Source organism: Micrasema longulum, unplaced genomic scaffold (genome assembly GCF_059751315.1).
Source record: "Micrasema longulum isolate JH-2025_06_02 unplaced genomic scaffold, ASM5975131v1 h1tg001608l, whole genome shotgun sequence".
Lineage (NCBI taxonomy): Eukaryota > Metazoa > Arthropoda > Insecta > Trichoptera > Brachycentridae > Micrasema > Micrasema longulum.
Genome location: NW_028278789.1, coordinates 425,843 through 438,300, shown reverse-complemented (window position 1 = coordinate 438,300; position 12,458 = coordinate 425,843). Strand labels below are relative to the sequence as shown.

The window sequence follows — 12,458 nt, the reverse complement described above, 5'->3', positions numbered from 1 at the left end:
CATTAAAAAAAATGTTCATCTTTCTGATTAATAATAAATTAATAATATAAAAAATAATAAAAATAAAATTATTGAATCTCAAGAATTTTCACTAATCTTAAAATCTTTTTTTAGTTTGTTGCTCATCCCAACGTCCAACAACTTCTTGCGGCTATTTGGTACGAAGGTCTTCCGGGTTTCAGAAGAAAAGGAATGGTAGGCCAACTATTCCAGGTTATGAAGCTCGGAGCCATGTTCCCTGTATATTCTTCCATATATATGATGGCCCCTAACTCCACCTGGGGACAGTTCATGAAGAAGCCGTTTGTTAAATTCATTTGCCACAGCACCTCCTACGCTTTTTTTCTGAGTAAGATTTTATATATAAACCGTATTGATTTCTTGTGATGTAGCGGTGGAACGAATGGATAGTGGAAGAATAGTTAAACTGAGTACCATGGTATGAGTGAATGGTAACATTGGGTGTTGGATAAAAACGGAGAAGAAAATAAATAGTTGGCATGATCAAATAAATCATAACAATATCTGATTTCTCAATGGGTCGATGGTCTATAAAAAGAGATATAAAATTGGAATAATCAGGATTGCTCACCAAAATAAAACTGCCTTTTATGTAGTTTCATGACAATATCAATAACAGAAAAATCAAAGTTCCGAAATTCAAGCCACAATTCCATTTTTAATTTCCTAATGCAGATATTACGACTAACTGAAAATGATCTCATTTTTTTTAAATTGGTCAATCATAATAATGCAAATACTTCTTTAACCATTTACTTTGTTGTTTATTTTGATACTTGAAATAATATTTCTTTAACCAAAGTCAAAGTCCATTAAGCTTTTTCAATTCTATTTTTAAAATAATAAAAATGTAGTTCCACCAAAAAATGTCAGTGAAAAACTCAATACAATATTTGAGTTTGTCCAAATGTTTCAAATTCAGTCAGATGAATCTCTTCACAACAATAAAGGTTTCAGCTCATTAACTTCACTAAAATCAACAAATGGAAGAATTGAAGAATTATGGATGTTCAAACATAGGCAAAATGGTGAATGTTACACAGTGTGTAAAGTGGCCACTTAAACCAGCCAATGATAGGTCATAAGCCCTGTAAATGCCTAGACTTCCATATTCCCTTATTTAAGGTATTCTCCATCCCTGTTGTAATTTGTTAAAAACTTAATTCTATTTTTTTCAAAAACTTTCAGTGCTTCTTGGTTTGGCATCCCAAAGAGCAGAATACGTGGTCTTGGAATGGTTTGGAAACCCTTGGATGCTCTCCATACTGAATGGATGGAAGAAAAGAGAAAGAGGAGCACTTCCTGGAGTCATTGAATTTAGCGTCATCGTCTACATTATAAGTTTGTACTTTTTTGATATTGTATGATTTGTGTGTTCTTGGAAATTTTTCATAATCTATTTTTTTTTCGATATGAGTATAGTTAACAAGAAGATTGAAATATTTAAGCATATTGGCTGTTTGTTTAAGACAAATTCATAATTTTTCCATTTTCAGCTATTAAATGAAAATGAACGTTTTCAGGTCTCATTTGGTCTGAAATTAGATCACTTTGGTCAGGGGGTCTGTTGGAGTATATAAATGACCTATGGAATGTAGTCGACTTCATAACACACGTTTTTTACATCGCTTGGATAAGTCTGCGCTTTGCTTCATGGTTCATTGTACAGGTATTTTGTTTTCTACGTTCTATTAATGTAACAATTAAAAATAAAAAAAGTTTGAATCGGAATTAGTTTTATTTTAGATTCAAGCATTTAAAGATTCGTTTTGTTTGCAACTTGAATCACGTTTGGTAATAAGTTTCTTCATAATATATCATTCTAAGAAACCTTTTAAACTTGCTTTAATCATCGTTCACACGAAGACAATACAATATATTCTGAACCGGGTTGTAGTCCCGTGGCTAGTGTCTTGGACTCACGGCTCAAAAGTCCGTGGTTCGCATTCCACTCGACCCCAATTCAATTCTCATTTTCTAATAGTGAGTTATTGACAACGCGTTGAAAATGGAACGCAAAATTATTTTTTTGGGTAGTTCAAAAGAAAATTCAAAAGAAATTCGGAGGACATTGAGAGCCCTTCCCACTTACCCGGATCCGTTTTAGAGGTTTTGTGACCTCTTTTCATACCCGCTCTTAGAAAAAAAAAGATAAGTCGTCCCATTGTCCTATCCTGCGTGGTCGAAACTGTTCACGGAGCTGTCCAATATATATATGTTTGGATAATTATAAAGCGCCATTTTCGAGAAAATCACCTCAAAGGCGCTGTACAATAAATAAATATTCCAGCACGTCTTACAGCTACAGAGCGCATGGACGGTTGGGATTCTAGTTCCTGTCTATTGTATTGTCCTTGTGTGATTCCAACTATAGTATCCCTTTCCAGCATCATTTTGGTTGCAGCGAGATGCATCCCGCGGCCTAGACCCGTGGTACCCTAGAGAGCAGTGGGATCCGTACGACCCTATGCTGCTGTCGGAAGGAGCCTTCGCTGCCGGGATGATATTTAGCTTCCTTAAGCTGGTCCACATATTTTCCATCAACCCCCACCTCGGACCTCTCCAAGTGTCCCTCGGCCGAATGATTATAGATATCATCAAGTTTTTCTTCATCTATACTTTGGTACTGTTTGCGTTTGGCTGTGGTAAGCTCATTGTTTAAATAATTCCAATTAATTAGGAAGATAAAAAAAGAGTTTCTGTGAGTTTGAGTTCCGTTATGACTTCCCGGGTTTTTGCGAGGATTTTCCTGAGATTTCACATCAATGTGATTTATTATTTGTAATGCTTCTGGGTGTTGTTTTGGTTGATTACGCATTTTCCTGTTATTGTAGCTAATGATAACTGACTAAAACTAATTTAATTATGTTTTTTTTCCGAGATTTCCACCACCTATTGCAACTTCAGGTGTATATTTATTTTTTTCGTCGTATTATGTCGAATATCAATGTGTTTTCCAACTATTTCAGGGTTAAATCAACTCATGTGGTATTATGCAGACCTTGAGAAAGGCAAGTGTTTCCATCATCCAAACGGTCTTCCAGATTTCGATGGCCAAGAAAAGGCATGCTCAATCTGGAGACGATATATAAAGTAAGTTTTTCATTGCATTGTCCTTATATATTCATAAAATGTTATCTAATGTTTTGTCTTGTAATTATATTTATTCTCTTTTATTTTACTTAAAGTGTATTCGTCAAGGTTCTGGTTACTTTAAATTTATCAAGTAAGGATGTAGTTAAGTTAAAAGTCTTTTCACAGCTTGTTCGAAACGTCCCAATCACTATTCTGGGCATCATTCGGCCTCGTGGATCTGACATCCTTCGACCTGACTGGTATCAAGAGTTTTACCAGATTTTGGGCTCTGCTGATGTTTGGTTCCTACAGTGTTGTAAACATTATTGTTCTACTCAACATGCTAATTGCTATGATGTCCAATTCCTATCAAATAATTTCTGTAAGTACCTTAAATCATCCTACTTTTTATAGTTTTCTCAAAAGAAGATACTTTAACATTCTTGGCGTGCGGTATTTTTTGGTCGCTTTTGGGAATTTTGAACTGCAATTAAAATATAAACATCCAATTGCTTGTAACTGATATCGTCGATTCATTATGAATTCTAAACACAAATGCTTGTTTTGTCATTACTTTTGTAATACTGTTTAAGGTTGATTTTACTATTTCTACTTTTTTAAATGAAATTATTATTTTTAGGAAAGATCTGATGTGGAATGGAAGTTCGCCCGAACAACTTTATGGATATCCTACTTTGAAGAAGGTGATACAGTTCCAGCTCCCTTTAATCTCATTCCGACCCCTAAAAACATGTGCAAGCTGATGGCTTATAAATCAAGAGCATCCAGGAATTCTATTTTAGTATGTTAAATACTTATTTATTTTAAAAACAAACAAAAATAAACTTTGTATTTTAATATTTCAATAAATAAATCTGACTCATGGTCAGAGCGATTTTACTAAACTTTAACAGTTCTATAAACGTAATGTAGTTACAAATGTACTGATCCCATAGAATGCTTTAGTCATGCCTTTGATTATATCTTAAATATCTACCGCACTCTAAATGGCTGTTTACATGTGGATACAATAGATATAACAAAATTTTTATATTCCTGACAATACGGAAATTCATGGAAAAATGTATTGATTTCATGCAAACATACTCGTATATTGGAAATTTTAAAAGGACGACCTAAACAATAAAAAGGATTAATTGAAAAAAAAAAACATTTTGTAAGCTACACTTTCACGTCAAGAAAATCGGTATTGTCACAAAGTCCTGTCCGTGCGTGTTCACACGAGTGCAATGCGGCCTCTGGCGGCCATGCGTGATGGGGGGGTGGCAATCATTTTTTTGCGGAGACAGCCTGCCGTCTATCTCGATGGCGATGTCTCGGGACAATGTTTTGTCCTACAAATTGCTGTTTACACGTGGACAATGATCGAGTCCTGGGACGAAACAATATTGTATTGTCTACTTGTAAACGGCCTTTAACACAACCAAAATCGTATTTCACCCTTGTTTCCGGTACATGCCAACGAATACTTTGTGACTCTCGTACTAACTAATCTGTATAGATACACTCGTATACGTCACCGCAGATTCGTTAATTATTAAAATATTTCATTTTAGGAGACAATTAACAGTCGGCACTAGAGGTGGCGAAAAAATGTGACTGCTGTTTTAAAAGTTGCTCTCCCAAAACACCTAAAGCTTCACCAAAATAAATCAAACCGTTTAAAAAAGACAAAAACTAAATCACCAAGCGCAGAACTAAATTTTTTAAAAACATTTCGCTTCGCGTGAAAAATTCGATGCTCCGTCGCGCCCCGTACCTACCGCGTTCCGCCTTAACTCAAATGCTTATCCATAGTACCAACCTACTTTTATATTTTATAATCTCCCTAGAAAGAAGTAAATACATATAAACGCATGAAATCTCCCCGGTCGGTCTCCACTCCACCCCACACCCGAGCAGTCCCGTGCCCATAGAATTAAGAATAGTCCAGGAGGAGCGTAGAATCATATTTGAATACATCGGACTGTGTCCAATAATTCCCCCACTATGCCCTACTTTCGCTGCGCGCATTCGTGATATCGCCGCGTAATGTTGCACGATGGAAAAAAAAAAAATCATAACACAAATTTAAGATAAAAAAAAGCAATCTGTTAATTTCTCTAAAATTTTGTTGTGCCTGCGGAAATATTTATTGAGACAACAGAGTAGATAAGTTAAGGGTCGTTTAATAAGGGTAATTTAATTAATGAACTTTAGACATAAAATATAAAACAAATTTTATTTTACATAAAACTGATATTTTTATATCATGTTAAATAATATTTGATGTTTTGAAGATAATGTCGGTCAAATGTCCACAACAGAGTTGTTTAATCCAAAGTTCAATTTTCATTATTTCTCTTATAAGATGAGCAAAGTAAGGTAAAAAAATTTACTACTCTGGCAACACTAACGAAATTTCCATTTTGTTTCTTCGAAAATCTGACAGATGGAAAAATAATTAAATTTTTAAGTAATGCATTTGCTACTTAAACATTCGTTTACTAATTACACATAAAATGTGATACCATCCTATTTCTTTAAGATCCTAGCAGAATTTTTACTCTTTAAAAGGACTCAACATGGCATAGTTGAATTCAAATCAGGAGTTGCGTACTGAGCGATGTCTATAAAGATACTAATGGGTTAAAACGTAAATCTACTAATTTATGAGAATTTTAGTCGCCTTCTGTTTGATGTGCATATGCGGTTTTTGGACTATTCTTAATTCTATGCCCGCGCCTTTGTCAATCCATATCAGTTGAAAACGAAATTCTAAACTGCACAAAATCGTTACAGAGTAATGATGTAATAACTTATATTTACATATAAGTTATGAATTTAAAAAATACTTGGTACACTTCCACTTATTTATTTTGACCAATTAGCGCTTTCACCCTCTAATGGGCATCTTCAGACTGGTGAATATTATACAGTGTATGGATAGTTTATATAAAACTAAATATTATCTTAAGTGTAGGTACATTTAAAAATAAGTTGAAAAAAATACAATAAAAATTACAATACAAATTTTAAACTAACTTATTTTTAAATGTACCTACACTTAAGATAATATTTAGTTTTATATAAATTATCCATACACTATAATATTTACCAGTTTGAAGATGCCTATTAGAGAGTGAAAGCGCTAATTGGTCAAAATAAATAAGTGGAAGTGTACCAAGTATTTTTTAAATTCATAACTTATATGTAAATATAAATTATTACATCATTACAATGGAATTCCATCAAGAATTGTCAATAAATAAATTAAATGAAATAATCGTTACAGAGTGTTTTCACAATGGAGACAAAAATTAAACTGAAACAATGTCATAACCAGTTGTAACCATTAAGACATTAAAAAAAAACGGGAAAACACCGTTCTAAAAAACTGGTAGTTTACACAGTTCTAAAAAAACTAGGGAGCCTACTCGTATTATAGCAATTGAACGTTCATGTAAATGTTTTTATACTTGAATGTTTAGAGGAAATCTCACCAAAAGGCCCAAGTACGCCACGAAGCGGTAATGCGTCAGTTAGTGAGGCGTTACGTCACAGCTGAACAGCGAAAACGTGACGAGTTCGGAGTTACGGAAGATGACGTCATGGAAATTAGGCAAGACATCAGCACCCTGAGATACGAGCTCATAGATATCCTACACAGGAATGGTATGCAGACTCCGCGAGTTGATAAACATGACGCTCAAGGTAATTATTTATTTATAATTACGCCCAGAGGGCATTTTTAAGGACAATTTATTTTGTAGAAAAAAACAAAACATAATAGTTGTTATTGTAAAATCATAAGAATCAGGTCAGGAAGAATAGGAGCAAAATTGGACTATATGAGATTGGCTAAGAGAGATGGTTTTAGTTGAATTTAATTCGTTGATTGCATGAAATAAGAGCACTTCTTTTCAAAGACATCAAAGCTGGAATATTTGCTGGCAGACCTAAGAATTCTGGGCAAGGCGGAATGAATACCAAAATTAGTTATATTGTTTTCAGTATGAAAAAGTAATATTTGTCTTGGGTTTCTTGTTGGGATATTTCATTTTACAGTGCACACTGGTTAAGCGTTTTAAAAAGTGAATTGAGGATTTTTAATAGGACTAAAAGATATTAATTATATTTTAAGTATCTACAGTATTATTAGGGAAGAGTGGGTTAGTGGCGAATACCTTAAGGAAAAACGAAAAAAATTGAAGAGTTAAACCTATAAATCAAAACTAGTGTTTTTCATGTAAGATTAAAAAAACATATTTCTAAAAAGATATAAAACATATACGAAATTGAATGAAAAACAATAAGCTTGCCGTTCGGAATTACCCGAAGCACACGGGGTGGGGTAGTGGCGAATATTAACGTTTTCTGCAAAAATATCATACAAACCCCATTGAGCAGATTTTTTTACTGCTACATTTTTCATGGACCCATGATTTACATATCAAGCACATCATCCAATTTTCAGTGTGGGGATTTTCAAACAGAAACAAAATGGCTTTTTATTTTCTTTAACTTTATTTTCGACTAAAAACAATTTTAAATTTTGAATGGAATTCTAATTTTTACTCTTTTTAAAAGTCACTGGCTCCTTTTTTATAGGATGCCTTTGACTTTTTCCAATTTGTTTTCGCTTTTTTTCTTAAGTTCGATTTTTATTGGTGTGCTTGTCAAAATTTCTAGATGTTTTTTGTGTTGCTTTTGTTTTTGTAGGTAATTTATTTTAAAGAAACAAACAGTCGACAATGATATAATAACATTAAAATAAAATAAGGTTTAAAGACGAAGTTTTTAAATAAGAATCATATATATTATTCAATTGTGTTACAACAAAAGGATGTGTTTATATGTATTTGTATGAGAGTAAGTGTAGATGTGTGTTTATGTGTATTAGTGTGAGAGTAAATGTTCAGGTGTGTGTAAGTGTGAGCACCATTAAATAGTATCTAGGACCGTATCGCAGCCAGAAGTAATGAGTTTCAATTTATTTGTAAACAAATAAGGGCATGTAAAATATATCAATTCATGAAAAAACATCATTATAGTTAGAGCAAGAACGATAGAAGAAAAAGTGTTGTGCATAGTTAGTGCTACAGACTAGTACATGGAATAAATACTTATCTCTTGTCACGTGAAAGGGGACATTAAGATTAATTTTGGAGAGTAGGTTAAAAGAGTCTACTTTATTATTCAATAATTTATGTAAATAGCATAATTCAGATACAGTGCGTCTATTTTCAAAGGTAGAAAATCCATGTTATACTTGGTAACTGGGATATTTGTCATTTCTTCTACAGAAAAAAAAATATTTTGATCAAACCAATCAATTTTAAATCTGGTTTATTAATGCAGTACTTCAATGACGCTTTTCCAATCGTCATTTTTTTACATAAAACAGCTGTTTTAAAGTCCTCCAGAGAATATTCTTTTTCAGTCTTCCTAATGTGTTTACATGCCATCTGAAAAAATAATATTTGTCAGTTACTTACAGCAACTAGAAAAAAAAATCGGCATTACCCCAAACCATCGAATATTTCGAATGTTTTTTTTTTTTTTAATTGGACTATTAAATACAGCCAAAAAATTTTCTTTTCAATCTTTACACATCGTATTATCAGCGCAACGATTTTCTAAAGTTTTGTATTTCTGAAATAATTGCGCATGTGACGTCAATGGTTCTCTTCCGCTTATTTTAGATCAGTACTACCCATTGGTCCATTCACGGCAAGGAAACCGGAAATCTTCAATAACTCTCTTGTTATTGAAGATATAGGTTGATTCATATGAACCAATGACGTCGTTCAAAGTCGTCCATTTTTATTACTTTTTTCGTGCATTTTCAGGAAACTTTGGCGCACAATTTAATGATCCAATTTTTGCCGCGCGCAAAATATCATTTATTGTTTCCAATTTCCCGTAGAGCTATAGTTCCTCATTATTCATTTACATGTGTTTTTTTATTCTAGTTCCCGGCAAAAAGGGTCGCGTTATGGAAAGAAGATTACTCAAGGACTTCCAGATAGGTATAGTAGAGGGAATAGTAAATGAAGTCTTGTCCACGGAACAGGAGCCTAAGGACGTGTTTAGCCAAATAGCAAAGGCTATTGGGCGTCGTTCTACTATTAGTAGGTAAGCTATTTTTTAAATCTTTTTAAGCACTTTATTTTTAAATTAGTCTATTCTTGATTATCTTTTTTACTAAAAAAGATGCCTGCCTTCGCTTTTGTTTAATCTCAGGAGAATATTAATAAGAAGGAGTTAGACTACATACTCATTAGGGTGGATCGATAACTTTTTTCCCAAATTTTGAAATGAAAGGGGTCTAAAATGTTGCCTCGTGAGTTACTCTGAATTTAAAAAATATCAAAAAATATTTGATACAACTTTTGGCCCTCAACCAGAGCTTGAAGTTTTCAAAAAAGTAAATTTTTGCGCTAAACCGGCTGTCATTTCGTATTTGAGTAAGTAAATCAGTTCAATTAAATTTTGTAATGTGCATTAAACCTTATTAAATAAGCACCAAAGGGCGTGAGTTGCATTTTGTTTTGTAATAAATGGGAAGCATTGTTTTAATGAGCCATTGTTTTCGTCAACATTAGCCAGGCGCTAACGGAATCAGTTCCGTGGAGTGTAAACTTTTTGCATTTCGGTGGTTTTAAAACGTGTTCAAATTTGCAATGCGATAAAGTTATATCTTTACTAACAAAAAAGAATTTTATCAATATAGATAATTAATAAAATGTTCAGAGAGTGATAAACTTAAAATCTCGGTTAAATAATTTTTAAGTTCAATGTGATCCAAAATGAAACTTTTTAGACCCCTTTTATGTTGATGTCTAAAAAAAATACTTTATATATCATCGGCCCTCTAATACGTATTTTTTTAATTATAGTAAAAATACAGATTGGAATGCTATAGTCCGTAAGAACACACTGAAGGGAGACCCCATTGGTACCAGATCTGAAGCTCTTCTGCGCCGGTCTCGACAGTCGCTGCGCCAACACATTCTGGAACATATTGACACGGCATCTTCAGCTGATACGGAAAAACTTGTTGGTAAGTTTGAAAATATATATCCGATTACAAGGTTAGAGTTTTCCGCTGGTGCAGTTGTATTAGTACAATGTTTTTATATAGACACCACATACGCTCAGGTAACGGTTTTGAAATAGTTTGAGTGGTGTGTATCGTTCTTGAGTTCAGAATATATTTTTTCTAAATTAAAATAAAGCTTCAAAAATATATTTTGGAGTACACTTCACATACTACTCTTTAGTTGGACTACTTCACTTAACTCTTTAAGATATGATACTTCTTTGCGGGTCACAATCTGTGTGATTGGTTTGTTTCATACATGGTTGATCTCCACCCGTTTCTATCCTCCGCTTATCTCTTCAACTCGGCGTACCCGCTACAACGCATGTCGAAGATAATTTGGTCCATGTAGCTTAAACAGGATCGTCCTCTATAATTTGTGCCTTCGCACGCGCCCTCCGCAATCTTAAGAAGCAGGCCTGGGCCTCGATTATGATGGGAAGATAAATATAACCGATAACGTCACGGTACACATATCTACGCTCTAAAATGACATAGCTTCAGTATGACGTCATAGTTGAAGATAAAAGTCTCCCGACCGACTATAAAGGTACACTACCGATACCCCAACCATCAAGTCTTGATGTAAGTACATCGGTTTATACCGACGGGTCTAGAACCCCTCGATACGTTTATCTACGCATTAAAAATGTCATAAATTTTGTTCCACCGAGTGATTTTTCCTTTACTTATGATTTATTAAAAAATTTAATCGTGTTGAGATTGACACTTTTTTTCTTAAATGTCTATTAAAAATATGAGAGAGAAATAAGTTAATTTTGAAGTAGAATTAAATTCCGACATCACTGTCACTTTAATAAAACGAACGCCTTGATGTGAAAATCATGTCGCTAGGTTATGTCCTATTAACATATAAGAGTATCTAGGCGTAAAGGAGTTACCAGTGTAAAAAATAAGTTTAGTTATTATATTTTTTCCATCTGTTTTACTATCTTTCAGAGTGAATGTATCGAGACGTTAAAGGAGCCGGCTTTGTAGTCGATCGGTAGATACATACAGACGATCGTTAAGCGTACCGTCTTGGTGATTTTCAAAAGTTATACAAAATTCATGTTCAAGCGAGTAATTTTTGATTGAGTTGGGATTTATTGGAGTTTATAATCGCTTTGAAGTGAGCACTTTTTATTACAGAAGCCTATTTAAAATATAAATGAGAACTATTTTAAATGTTAATGACGCGACGTCCCTTAGGACGCGGACTAATTGTTTGCGGTCATTCCATTGGCTTGTTTTGATCATGTAATGTCGGTATGACAAGTAGGTACATCAAACTGAGGTAAGATACAGATAATACAGAAGTTAAGTATACCATCTCGATCTATACAGATGAAGATAGCGTTCATAATCGAGGCACTGGGTGTCTTATGTTATGGCCTATCCATTTGGCTCGCTGTTGTGCAACTTAATTGAGCAAGCATTTAGACTTCCCAGCCCTGTTGAATATCTTAGTACTCCTAACATGTTTCGACCAATGAATCCCCAACATGCACCTGTGGCACCACATCTAAAACGCCTCCAGCCGCCCCATTCTGCCTCATCAAAAGTTCACGTTTCTCTTCCATCCAATAGTATGCTCCAGACCAGAGTTTAATTAAAGTTTTTCTTGTTTTTAACCTTATATTATGAGATTCAAATGATTTCTTATTAAATGCTATTCTTGCTTGTTTAATCCGGCTGACTATTTCTGATTTTGATGGACCGACCATCCTGGGTAATTTTGCTGCCAAAATAAACAAATTCCCTCACTTGTTTAATATTTGTATTATTTATAAATTTACATTATCCTCGACATGCCATGTTTCGAGTTTATTTCGAATTTTCATTTATGAGCTATCTATCTACTTTTCTTGTAGCTTATATTTAGTAAGAATCAAGTAATGTTGAAGTCCTAATTCCGTTTCCTATTATTCTTTTCAGAGTACAACCCCAAGTTATCAGAAGTGACCCCAATAACTCGCGTGGCCTACGCCAAGTTCATGAAGAGTAAACTGAAGTCTGATTACATAATGCGGGAGGAAAAATCCAAACTTGGAGGCTCTACTTCGTCTTTGACCCTTGAAGATGAAGTGTTAGAGACAACAGTTCCTCCTGTCATCAAGTTGAGACCTAAATCCAAGAAATCAGATGAAGAGGAAACCAAGGAAGCGGGTAAAACGTTACAATGTTTTACTATTCAGAAATAATATATGATACATTACATAGACAATCTACATACTTCACCGTGATCATGCTTGTT

General features: G+C 33.9%; 1 protein-coding gene across 1 annotated transcript in view; it reads left to right on the top strand.

Moving 5' to 3' along the window:
- Window positions 1-12,458, top strand: part of LOC148274673 (transient receptor potential protein-like) — a 31,966-nt gene that overhangs the window by 16,531 nt on the left and 2,977 nt on the right. The window contains exons 7-17 of the mRNA XM_088236806.1: window positions 115-349; window positions 1,210-1,362; window positions 1,545-1,690; window positions 2,426-2,666; window positions 2,991-3,114; window positions 3,283-3,478; window positions 3,737-3,898; window positions 6,588-6,810; window positions 9,072-9,234; window positions 9,999-10,162; window positions 12,140-12,370. Of these exons, the coding sequence (XP_088092932.1) occupies window positions 115-349; window positions 1,210-1,362; window positions 1,545-1,690; window positions 2,426-2,666; window positions 2,991-3,114; window positions 3,283-3,478; window positions 3,737-3,898; window positions 6,588-6,810; window positions 9,072-9,234; window positions 9,999-10,162; window positions 12,140-12,370 (2,038 nt within the window). The remainder of the gene's footprint in view (window positions 1-114; window positions 350-1,209; window positions 1,363-1,544; window positions 1,691-2,425; window positions 2,667-2,990; window positions 3,115-3,282; window positions 3,479-3,736; window positions 3,899-6,587; window positions 6,811-9,071; window positions 9,235-9,998; window positions 10,163-12,139; window positions 12,371-12,458) is intronic.